The sequence below is a fragment of the Heloderma suspectum genome, chromosome 10, assembly GCF_057233095.1.
Source record: "Heloderma suspectum isolate Gila_16-S chromosome 10, 16-S_ref, whole genome shotgun sequence".
NCBI classification, from domain to species: Eukaryota; Metazoa; Chordata; class Lepidosauria; order Squamata; family Helodermatidae; genus Heloderma; species Heloderma suspectum.
In genome coordinates this window covers 30685636-30698293 of record NC_139467.1, presented here as the reverse complement: position 1 = coordinate 30698293, position 12658 = coordinate 30685636, and the positions used below count along the sequence as shown (strand labels likewise).

At 47.3% G+C, this 12658-nt stretch overlaps 1 protein-coding gene across 1 annotated transcript in view; it reads right to left on the bottom strand.

Annotated features, from left to right (window-relative positions):
- Window positions 1-12658, bottom strand: part of AHDC1 (AT-hook DNA binding motif containing 1) — a 229701-nt gene that overhangs the window by 20875 nt on the left and 196168 nt on the right. Inside the window, exon 3 of the mRNA XM_084815744.1 lies at window positions 4334-4371. Within this exon, the coding sequence (XP_084671870.1) occupies window positions 4334-4371 (38 nt within the window). The remainder of the gene's footprint in view (window positions 1-4333; window positions 4372-12658) is intronic.

Here is a 12658-nt window from a genome sequence, read left to right as displayed (position 1 = left end):
TAGCCAAAGGGAATGCAAAGACATTTGGGATTTGTCATCAGCCAGAGGTGACGGGCCTTCTCAAATGCCGTTGTTCTCCTCAAGGGAACTGTGCAGCAACTGCAGACAGTACCAACCAAGCAAGTCCTTCTGTGGAGGCAATGTTGTCTTCCCTGCGTTCACACTGCTAAATCTAAATTGCTGGGAAACTTGTGAGTCTTGCCCCAGTAAGAGCAAGGAGCACTCATAAGTTTTGCAGACCAGTAGTGGTTGCACTAGCACCAATAACACCACTGTGAAGCATGTCACAAATCCTCTCCCCTCCAATCCCAACCCAGTTTCTTCTGCCCTGTCTCTTCTTGCCCTGCCCTGTCTCTTTCTGCCCTGTGTCTTTCTGCCCAGATTCTTCTGCCCTGTCTCTTCTTGCCCTGCCCTGTCTCTTTCTGCCCAGATTCTTCTGCCTTGTCTCTTTCTCTCTTGCCCTGTCTCTTTAGCAACCTCTTTCTCTCTCCGGCCCCTGGAAAACATGCCTCCTACAGTATGAAATAAAACCCTGAGATTCCTCTGCAAAGTCAAGTGGTGGTGGGACCTGAGCCTGCAGCGGGGCTCAAACTGGTGACTTGATGTCTGATGAGGATTCAGCCTGTGTGCCCCCACCCAGCTGTGGCAAAGGAAGGAAGTGCAGGGAGAGCAGCCAAATAAACTTCAGGCCAGGGGATGAAAACATCTGGGTCAGGCTTGCTCACTGGTGTGACACCTGCTGTGGTTACCTACACACGGTCTTCACCTGTCTCTCTGGTTAACAGGAGCCAGATTTGACAGGCTTCCCTTTCCTTGTGTGGCAAAGAGAAGAATGCTTGATGTGGCTCATGCTAGTAAAACTATGCGAGTAGGAGAGGGGAGAGGCAGAGAGAGAGAGACGATCATCTGAACATGGCCTTGTGTTTGGTCCAGTGTGCCCCAAGTGCACTGCAGCCTATGATCGAGACACCCACCTGTCCTTTATCCATGCCAACCAGAGGCGGCCTTGCCACGAAGCAAGGTGAAGCGGATTACAGGTGCCTTTGAGGGTGACAGATCTGATGACCCAAAGGGCACAGGCTAGCAGGAACATCTAGGGGAGGCGCTGTAGCCCAGTGGCAGAGCACCTGCTCTGCATGCAGAGGGTCCCAGGTTTGATCCCCAGCATCTCCAGGCAGGGCAGGAAAAACTCCTTGGAGAGCCGCTGCCAGCCATATTGGGCTTGGCGGGCCAACGGTCTGATTCAGTATAAAGGAGCTCCCTATGTTCTCTTGTGTGATCCCCACTGGAATGAAGGGGGGTGGCGCCAGGGCACCGCCATTCACCTGCTCTTGTGCAGCTCCTGACTGTGTTAAATGAGCAGGAGGGTGGTGCCATGTCGATTTCCCCCCTCAGGCACCATGACGACATATGAATGTGACAGAGCCATGCAACGGATGGGGTGAGTGGGGAAATGCTGTGCGGGGTGGCGGTGCAGGTATGCTGCTTTTTGTTGCTGCTTTCCTCCTTGATCTTTAGGAGCTACATGTAGACCACTACACTACACGGACCAATACGCTAAAGGACCACCACGTGGTCATCCCATTCCCACTATCCCAGCCAGGTAAGGAAACTGTCCTGCAGCTTGTGAGGCAAGGAGCACATGGTTTGGGCGTGCGAGCTGAGCCATGGTTTGAGCCATGGTTTGGGCCTGTGAACTGAGCCATAGTTTGGGCCTGTGAGCTGAGCCTAGAAGCTACATGAGGAGCTACCAAACCAGCACTGAGTAGCCAGGGACTAATAGTTCTTCTACTAGGTGGGGAACCTCAGGACTGGGGGCCAAATGTGGTCCTCTGGGATTCCCCAGAGGGCCACGTCTTCTTCCCCCACCCCCTTTCCCCCAACCACTGATTGTTTGGTGGTTTCCCGGCTTTTGTGCAGTTTTCCCCTCCTTCTTAAAGGTTGAAATGCCCCTCCTAAGGCTTAGTTACTAGCAGTGAGAACTTTAAGTTACAGTAGGCTGGTATCTTTTATATTTTTGGCCCACCCCTTTTGCCTTTGGCCCTGCCCACTACTGGACTGCAGCCCCCGAGAGCTTCTCTAAAAATGGAATTCAGCCCTCAGACTGAAAGAGGTTCCCCACCCCTGTCTTAGACTCTAGAGTGCCTGGAGGCCTCACCTCTTCCTGGAATTGCTCAGGGTCAGGATCCAGAGCACACGTCAGGCTTGTCTTCTCCCCCTAAGTACACTGGATAGATAGGAGGCCTTGGGCTGCAGCCTGGGCGTTGCATCGTAAAGGTGGGGAAGAGAAGGGGAGTGTTCTATAGCTGGGATGGCAGTCTCAGCAAAGGGGAGAGGGATCCCTTCTAGCAGACCACCCTCATGTGGGTAGTCATCTGGGGACATGGCTGTAACGTTCCTTCTTCTTCTCCCTTCGCAATCAACACACTCCAGGAAACAAGGGTACAGGCTCACTACTTTATTAGTAAATGACCAGCTTCTTTACAAATGCAGATTCTAGGAAACTCTCTGACTGCAATGAAACAACTAATCCACACATCTACGAATATCAACAGAGGAGACAAAGTGGAAGTTAGAGAAGTTGCCAGCAGTCTGGGCACGAACTTTTAGCTAAACATGCTTGGCAAGGATGCCCCTCCCTTCGGTGGCTCCCTCCTACATTGGCTTCTATGAGTGGCCAACCTGGCGGAGTGTCAGAGCCCCGCGCCTAACTTTTCCCGCTTTGCTCTGCGACAGACCCTAGCATCCCTCAAGTCATTCCCTTCACTCTCCTCCTCCTCCAAATCCTGGGTTCTCATGCTGGAGGAAAGGGGGAGCCACTCAGACTGGGCCCTCTGCGTGCCAAGGTCTTGGGAAGACAGTCTCGCTGTATCTGGGCTCACTCAGGAGGGTGCCTGCCTCTGCTCTGGCTGTTCCCGTTCAGATTCCGAATCTGAGCTGCCAGACATCTCCACATGCTCAGATGCATTCCTGATAATGGCCTCTGGATGTAGCTCACCATATGTCTGTGTGCAGGGAACCTCCCAGTGGAGGCTGGTGGCTCTGATGTCAGTGGGGCGGTGGACCTGCTCCGGGTTTCAGTCAGAACTCTTTGAATAGCTCCTTTAGAGTTCTGACTGGTTCTGACTGAAACCCGGAGCAGATTCATCACCCCACTGACATCGGAGTCACCAGCCTCCACTGGACCCTCCAAGCTTCCCATCTTCTTTCCCCTCCAGTCCAGAGGAGAGGGGATCAGGAAGTTTTGCTTGTGTGCCAGACTTTGAAAGAGGGGTGTCCAACGTCTTTCAGCTCATGGGCTGAATTCCACTTCAGAGAAGCTCTCGGGGGCTGCATTCCAGTGATGGGTGTGGCCAAAGGCAAAAGGGGAGGACCAAAACAGCCGGATAGTTTAGCTTGGAACTCTTACTGCCAGTCACTAAGCCTTAGAAGAGGCGTTTCAACCTTTCAGAATGGAGGCGGGGGGAACAGCACTAAAGCTGGGAAGTCTGCAAACAATCAGAGAAAGGGGGTGGGGCCAAAGGCATGGGGTGGGGCCAATGGGGAAAAGGGGTAGGTCCAAAAATTCCAGCCTAGTTTAGCTTAAAGCTCTTACTGCCCAAAACTAAGCCTTAGGAGAGGCATTTTAGGGGGGATGCACAAAACCAGAAACTGCCAAATGATCCCCAGTCCATCTGAGGAACCCTGGCAGGTCAGATTTAACCCAAGCGCCGGAGGTTTGAGCCCCTGCTTTAAAACAAACAGCAAAATGGGTAAATGATCATAGTCTGCAATGCACTTGAGGCATCCCCTGCACAGGACTGGTAGAGCTGGAGGATATATAGCCTCTGAATTACTACTACTACTACTATTATGGTTATTTATTTACGCCGCCTTGGGTTTCTTAAAGAGGAAAAATGGTGGGATATAAATGTAATAAATTGTTGTTGTTGTTGTTGTTATTACTATTATTATATTCACAAAACAATGCAGGGGGTGAAGGGGTAGTTCTATTGCTAGTAACTAATCGGGTCACAAAATGTGCTTGTGACACTTACAATGATCATCCTCCACAAAGCCTTCCCAACAGCAGTGGGGCGCTATTTGAGAAGAACATCAGCAACAACAACAGGTAAAAAGGGCGGAGTGCTGAGCAACTGTGATCTCCTCACAAGAAAAATGCAACCTGTGCAGATGGCATGCAATGCAGGAGAACAAATGTGCATTTACTGTGCAACAAATGGCCTGCACAGAAGGGGCCCAGAGGCTGCCTGCACACTCCTTCATTTCTCTGCTGCCTCACAAGGGAAGAATGGGAGGGAGGGAAACACAAAGTCCACAGTGCACAACTCACCTTCTGCTTTGCTGCTCCTGCTGTTACACTTGAGTTCTCTGTGGAGAGGAAAGGAAAGATTTTTTAAAAAAGGGAATTTAGCCTGGAGAACAAACAGACCTGCCCTTCCTGTCGGTGGCTCAGACAGCCCACTCCTCCCTACTTTTATTTTTAAAATATTTTCATTTTTTCTGACCGGCAGCTGGGATTGCCTCAAAGTGAAGTGAGGCGCTCGTAGCTGCTGCCATCTTAACTTCCCATGAATGCCTCTGGGCAGGTTACTTGTCCTTTGTAACTAGCCATGCCCACCCACAGCAGCCATTTTTTGATTGTGCCCTGGGCAGTTTCTCAAATTTCCAAATGTGCCTGTGCTCACTAGACTAGGTCCCTAAAACCATGAAGTTGCTGGCTGCAGAACCTGGCAAATTGGCTGCTACAGCACGGTAGCTTTTCTACATAGATCTCTTGGGTGCGGCGGAATCATCACTATCACAGCCTGCCTGCTTCCTGCCCCTCTTTGGCCTATCTCCCTGTCCTAGTTCTCATGTAACAACAACCCATGGTTTGTTGTTGGGTTAGAACTATGGCTTGTTTCCCCCTCAACAGCCCAGAGTGCTGTGTTCACTGAACAAGCCTGGGTGTTTGAGAAAACGGATGCTAAGTGGAAATGCTGAGTGCAAGGGAGGCTGCTTGCTTGCTGGCTCTGGTGCAGCCATTTTAGGGGTTAAACCACCATAAAGTGGTGTTATATGCAAACCAAGTTTCTGCCTCTTTGCTCCCAACCTTGCCAACCACTTTCTGATTCTGTACCCCATTCCTGCCTCTTTCACTGCTGCTAGAACAGATTCTGTAGAAGCAAGGTGCAGAGCGGAGAGGTTGTGGACACAGTACTTTAGGATCACACAGCTGGCATACACCAACACTGAAACAAGCCCGTTCACTCATGGGAAAAACACGAGTGTAGAGACTTTGGAACTTGGAAGTTCTCAAGAATGTTCTATATCAGCCTCCCCAAATTGGTGCCTTCCAGATGTGGTTGACTAAATCTCCCATTGGCCATGCTGGCTGGGAATGATGGGAGTTGCAGTCCAACATATCTGGGGGGGGGCATCTGGTTGGGGGAGCCTGTTCTAGTCAATCCATATTCTGCGCGCCCGTCCTTATGTAGCCAAAACAGCACTACCCATGCACATGGAAGAGATTTCAGGAGGTTTGGGGGAATCCCAAGATTTGTAGAAGGACAAAAAATAAAAAAAAATTAAGGGGGAAAAATTAAGGGGGGAATGCCCCCAAAACAGTCCATTGAGGCAGAGAATGCTTAGTGGGCATGGAATGCAAATTGACTGTTGAGGCGGGTGATGCTGGAATCACCTGGAACAGGACATAGCTGGCTAGCACATTAAACCAAAACACTTCACAGTGCAACATTTTGTTGCAGGTCCCACTTATGATTCTGATTATTTCCCTACCTGGGAAGGAAACCCTAACTGTCGCTTGTTCTTTGATCATTGGGCCTTTGCACCCTCAGACCAACTCACTCTTCTGAGAGGGTTACCCTACGTTGCTCCTTGTTCGAACACAACGTATTTTCATGGGGGCCCATCATCAAAGTATCTGAGCCATAAATGACAGCAAATTGCTTGAACATCTTCATTCCTCAACAAAAGCACCTGGAGGAGACCCGTGATTAGATTTCCATTTTTTTTAAAAAAAATAATTGGATTTATTTTTGCTTGGGGCAGCAGTGCTCGGGATGGGAATGTTTAGCTCTTCTGTTTCCCAATTTAAATATCCCATTGAAAGCTGCTATTTGCCTTACAGCAGAAAAAAATACTGGTATGATGATAGAGATAACCGTATTTTTGCTGCTGCAAAGCTAGTAGCAACTTTGGGAGGGGGGTATTTAAAGCAGGAAAATAGCACAGGGAAAAGGGCTAAGCACCCACATATCCCATGTTTGTATGTGTGTGTATAAAGCTGGAAGACCTGTTTATGAATCTTCTACATCATCCTCATTTTGAGCCTGAAACTCACAGGGAATAAACAGGTAATTGTAAAATCCCACTGCTGTGAAGATGCAGAACAAAATGTACTTCTCCCAAATAAAGTCTGTTTCACCTTTTGAGGATTTCAACACCTCTACAAGCTTATTCAGAAGCTAGTGCCATTGAGCTTGATGGTAAGTGTGTTTTGGATTGCACTGTTAATATGGACTAGGTTCCTCTTACCATGCTGCTTGTACTCACACTTGGGATGGTTAAAAAAGAAGGGAAAGAATGAGGTATGGATGCTACCGTTTCCCCTGACAGGGGCTCTGTACTGAAAGGCAGAAATTCTACAGGTGCAGCTTTCCCCCCATTTTGGAGAAGCAGTCATGGGAGAAATGGAACTGTTCCAATTTCTGTCTGCCATCGAGCTATTAAAGGCAGAGAACCTGTGTGTGCGTATGTGTGAAATGTGAATATCATATCCACTATTTTCATTCATGCCTACAGGTACAATGGAAACTATAAACTGTAACTGTATGAAATCAGAGGATGGAAGATATTGCAGATTTATTAACCAAGTCCCAGAGTCACCTTTGCCAAAAGGCTCTTGTAGCCACATCTCCACTAGGTGTCCCTGATGAGCTAAAGATCCCCTTCCAAGCGGCTGTGTCTGTTAAACGGTTAAAACCCCCTCCCAAAGTTATTCCCACTTTCTGTTTAAACTTTCTGACCTGGCTGTGCTACTTTTCTGGCCTGACAAAAAAAGCCCCCTTTGTGTAGTTCCCTTTTTGTGTGACAGCCGAGTGCTTGTCTTGCCGAAAGCAGGCTGAGGAAACACGCACCTGGCACGAAGGTTTTAAAAATGTATCCGTTACACCGTCTGTGCCTCCCCTCACCCTGGGCCTAGAAGGCAGGAAGGACAGACGGAAGGAGAGACACTGAGAGAAATGGAAGTCCTTTGTTTGCAACTTTCTCCTTGGCGCGGGGGGGGGGGGGGGACTATGACTGAAAATTCTCCATTCCATCCTAGACACGAAGGGCCAGTCTCCGTCTCCATGTACTGCTTCATGTGTCCCCTTGGGGTTTTGCTCACTGAAAAGACAGGCGTCTCTTCCCTCAGTCTGTTTCAAGAGGGTTAGCCTTCAAGGAGTCCTGTGGCAGCCCCAGGCCGGTTGGGAAAAACCTTCCTTAGACAGGCCAGGCTGTTCTAGATAACAGGCCTATGCTAAGACCAAAGCACCAAGTACACACGAAGCAGACTATCTATGTGGGTACATATGTATATGTAGGCGTGCATATCAGCTCAGGTGAGCTCCAGTATGCCCAGATGGGATGTTTATCCCAAACTATGGTTTATCTCTTAAGGCCCAGTTTTGACTGAGGCAGTCAACCTGGCTCTGGGTTCTATCACTTCAGGCTCGTATGATAGAATGTGTTTTAATACAAAAAGATTCCTTGCTGATAAAAATCTAGCAAGTCAGGGAGAAGACATTCCATTCTAGCCTACTTGACCTCTAGTTTTCCAGGTGCAGAGTTGTTTTGAATGGAGGAATACTCACTCCTATCAGCCTCTACCTGGGCTCTGAAGTGGTACAACCCAGACAACTTGTGCCACCGCAGAGGGAATTAGGTCAAAATGTGAGGTGGATCTCCGGAAGGAAATGTGAACCAGCTGTAACCAGATGTGTGTATGTTGGACCCTATATACCCAAGAGACTGTCTCTTCCTCCCATATCCTGTTATGATCTTAAGGTAGCCGTCCCCAACTTTGTGCCCTCCAGATGGTTTGGACTACAACCCCCAGGATTCCTGACCATTGGCTGTGTTGGATGGGGCTGATGGGAGTAATTATTATAATATTATTATATTTATTTATATCCCGCCTTTTTATTTATTTATTTATTTATTACATTTATATCCCGCCTTTTTTCCTCCAAGGAACTCAAGGTGGCATACATAATTCTCCTCCTCCATTTTATCCTCACAACAACAACCCTGTGAGGTAGGTTGGGCTGAGAGTCTGTGACTGGCCCAAAGTCACCCAGTGAGCTTCCATGGCCAAGTGGGGACTAGAACCCAGATCTCCTGACTCCCAGTCCAGCACTCTAGCCACTACACCACAATACTGGGACTCAAGTTGAAGCCCAAAACCTCTGGAGGGCACCATGTTGGGGAAGACTGCTCTAAACTTATCCATGCCCCATTGTATGGTCCCCATGTAATTACTTGTGGGAATGTGCAGGGTCATGAGTGGCAAGGATCATGTAGAACAGCACCAACCTCCGGTGCCCACCAGATGGACACTTAGGGACTTAGGGATGTGTAAAATCTGTTACGTCTATGTTTCACAGGTTGTCAGGGACCTTTCGTTCCGTTGTCCACCGGCAACAGAACTGGATGTTCTCATTTCCAAATTTGCGCAAATGCACCCATGCAAAAATGCACCCCCCCCACGCAATGGGCATTTTCATGCTTTAGCCTATGGGGGAAATGCACATTTTCAGCTGGGTTTTTAAATTTTTTTGCATAGTTTTCTACAACAAAATTTGAGAAAAATCCCCAAAGGTTAAAAAAATGGTCTGCAAGTCCATGGAATCCACCTGACAGGGAAAAAGCCGGTCCACTGAAGAATCCGCGGGTCGGATTTATAAAAATCTGAACTCTTTTGGTTCTATTGCGGATTTCTCTGACACCCCTAGTTGGACTACTTGTCCCATCAGCCCCAGCCAATGTGACCATTGGTTATGCTGGCTGAGGAAGATGGGAGACGAAGTCCAACACCTTTGGAGGGCACTAGGTTGGAGATGTTTTGTGTAATTGATTTTATGAACAGGTACTTGCATGCATTCAGGCCACTGAACTATTTGCAATCCACTGCAGCAGCATTTTTCAAGCTGCCTGTTTGGAAGAATTGCACAAACCTTGGTCAGTCTGCAACCTTCCTGTCAGCTCCACACACTCCTTTACACAGTTGTGTGTGGGTCCTGCTGAGAGTCTGATCTTGCTGTGTGGAGTGCTTCACACAATACTTTTACAGACACAAAATGTTTTACATTGGCCTGCAAAACCACACATACATACATACAGCCAACATTTTACCCATCAACTGTATGGTGCTGGCATATGCTTCAGGAAGCCAATATTACCTACGAGTTCCCACTGCATGCAAAAACAGCAGCAGACAACTGCCACATAATGTGTGAAGCATCCCTGATTGTGCCTCCTGAAGGATGCCCTCCCAGGAGCATTCAGACAACAAGGGCATATAGGAAGACATCCTCATGTCTTGCTCTCCACCTCTGGAACTCCCTTCCATAGGAATGTTTAGCAAAGCCCAAGCATCAGAATGTAAGAGTGGCTTGGCTAAGCACATGAACATAAGAATTTGCCTTATTTGTCTGTCTACCCCAGTACCGTCTACAGCAGACTTCCCCAATGTGGTCCTCTCCAGGTGTTCTGGACTGCAACTCTCAGCCCCAGTCAGCACACAATCAATGATCAGGGATGATGGGAGTTGCAGTCCTTAACATCTGGGGGGGCATCAGGTTGGGGAAGGCTGGTCTACTCTGGCTGGCAGTGGCATTCCAGGATGGGATCTTTCCCAACGCATGTGTGACCTCATACTTTTAACTGGAGACAGGAGGGTGAGACTCTGAGACTTTGACTCTGAGACTTTCAGAGTCTCATTGAGAGACTCTGAGACTTTGACTCAGAGACTTTGACTCTGAGACTTTCAGAGTCTCATTGAGAGACTCTGAGACTTTGACTCAGAGACTTTGACTCTGAGACTTTGACTCTGAGACTTTCAGAGTCTCATTGAGAGACTCTGAGACTTTGACTCAGAGACTTTGACTCTGAGACTTTCAGAGTCTCATTGACTCCGAGACTTTCTGCATGTAAAGCATGGGCTCTGACAATGAGCTATGGCCCCTTGGCAACTTGAGAATGCCTTACTTCCCAGTTCAGTGGGGCAGTATTCAATGGTGTCATTCTGCAAACTGAAATAGCACTAGAGGAACGCCTCTGAATCAGTTGCGCAAATGGTTGGCAATTATGCTTGCGCAACTGGTTGTACAAACAGTTGCACAACCAGCTGCATGACACGCTGCACAACCAGCTGCATGACAGTTTGCACAAGAGTTATGTGCAACTGGTTGCACAGCATAATGCATAAACGCCCATGCAGCTGGATTCTTCTCTTGCGCATGGTTCAGAACTTAGTTTCCGCTAGTGCAAGGTCATTTGCGCTAACAGAAAGACACAGCTGGATACTGCCTGTTGTGTCCTCTTAGAACATAAAAAGGGGCCTTTTACTAAGTCAGACCACTATCTAGCTCTATATAGTTACTGGTAGTAGCAAACAACGACAGATCACAATACAACACATTGTTGGTGAGCAAATCATACAACCATGTAAAATATTGCTGATCCTTTTTTTTAGCTGGAGATGCGAAGGATCGAACCCAGGGCCTTCTGTATACAAAGCGAGTGCTCTACCACTAAGCTAGAGCCCCTCCTGATGGCCAGGGATAAATAAACATTACCGTGCTTTATTATAGCACCACAGTAAACTTTAACAAAACAGTAAACTTTAAACAAATAAAAAAAACACATTTTAAAAGTTTGCTGTTTTATAAGAGATGATTTTATGTGGCTTTTAAAATGATGGTGATGGTGATGATGGATGGCATCTTGAGCAAGCATGGATGGGACAAGTTATGAATAAAAAACAGATGACATGAAAGATATAATAAATTTTTTTGCCACAAGATGTGTAACACATTCTTTACAATTGGAGGGCAGTCGGAGCCCGTGGGAGCCTTTGTCCCGTTCTCCTCCCATTTCTGACTAGTCCTTTTGTTTCTCTTTATCCCTTTGTCAAAGACCTTAAAGCATGATATAGTGAATCTGTGCCATCCCTTTGTAAAATTCTTATGAAAAACACAAGGGCACTCATCCTCATCTCTCAGCACCTCTACAATTAGAAGAGCATACATCCTATACATCTTTCACCCGCTCAGCTAGTGCATAAACACACAGCTGGATGCCTTGCCAGGGAAACTTGTTTTCTGCTTTGAGGATGCAGGAACATAGGAACCTGCCTTATACTGAATCAGACCTCAGTCTAGCCCATATTGTTGATACTGACTGGCAGCAGTGGCTCTCCAGGGTTTCAGGCGGGATTCTGTCCTAGCCCTACCTGGAGATGCTGGGGATTGAATCTGGGACCCTCTGCATGCAAAGCAGCTGCTCTATTACTGAGCTGTAGTCCCTCCCTAAAGTTACGGTCCCTCCCTTGGATCATGAAGCTGCTTTACATCCCCACATATAGGGCAAACAGATACCACCAGAGTAGGAGTAACACTGGATGTGGGTGTTTGTTTTTACTTCGCTTGATTTATATTAGTTGCAAGAGGAGTAAATCAGGAACACGAGCTTCTGATGGCAACACAGGTTAAGATTCCCATTGGTGAGATTACCAACATTTATCATCAAAGTTTGGATGCTTAGAACCCAGCTTTAACACGCTGCCACAAACCACTCTACACATGTGGAGATGCCACAGATGTGGCTGGAAATCAGCAGAGGTTGGCATCTTCCCTGTGGCTGTCATAGGCTTGGACGGTTGTGACTTCTCTTTTAATTCATACAATCAGAATGTATATCAGAAGCATTTTTTTCCTTTTAGCTTTGCAAGTGGAGTTTTGCATTTTTTTTTAAAGTAGCAAGCCATGTTTATACGTCCATCCTTCATCTTAATCTGCCCTGCCATCATAAAACATTTGGGGGAATGCTGGGGGAATGGGGGTGGGAAAGGTGTGCTAGTAAAGTTATGGGTGCTAGCCAATAGGTACTATCCATAGCTGGCTTTTCTGCAGTCCAAACCCACCATGCTGGAAACATGAAGCATCAGTTTTGCAGAGCTCAGCCCCCAAAGAGAAAGAGGTGCATTTGTACTGAACATGGTGGGAATGTTTTCAAACTATCCCCAGGGTTCTAAAAATGTTAGATCTGTCTTCATCCTGAAATGAGCAACTTGTATGCTCTTCCACAATTCATTTCTACGGAGCTCATGTAGAAAAAGCTTCTGGTGCTTTGTACCCTCTTTGAGCAAAAGGGTATTAGAAATCTATGACTGTGTACAAATGCGTTTTCTTCTTCTGCAGAGTGAGTTTCCTTGCATTCAGAATCCAAGGCAGAGATGTACATGCCACAAATTTCAACACTGATTAATTATTACTTTTGCGCCTCTCCCCATATTTCAGGCAGACTATCTGCTTTTTTGTTTAGAATGCTGTTTGTACATTTATGCAATCAAAACTTTATTCAAGGCCTTTAAAAAAAACTGTAGGTGTTT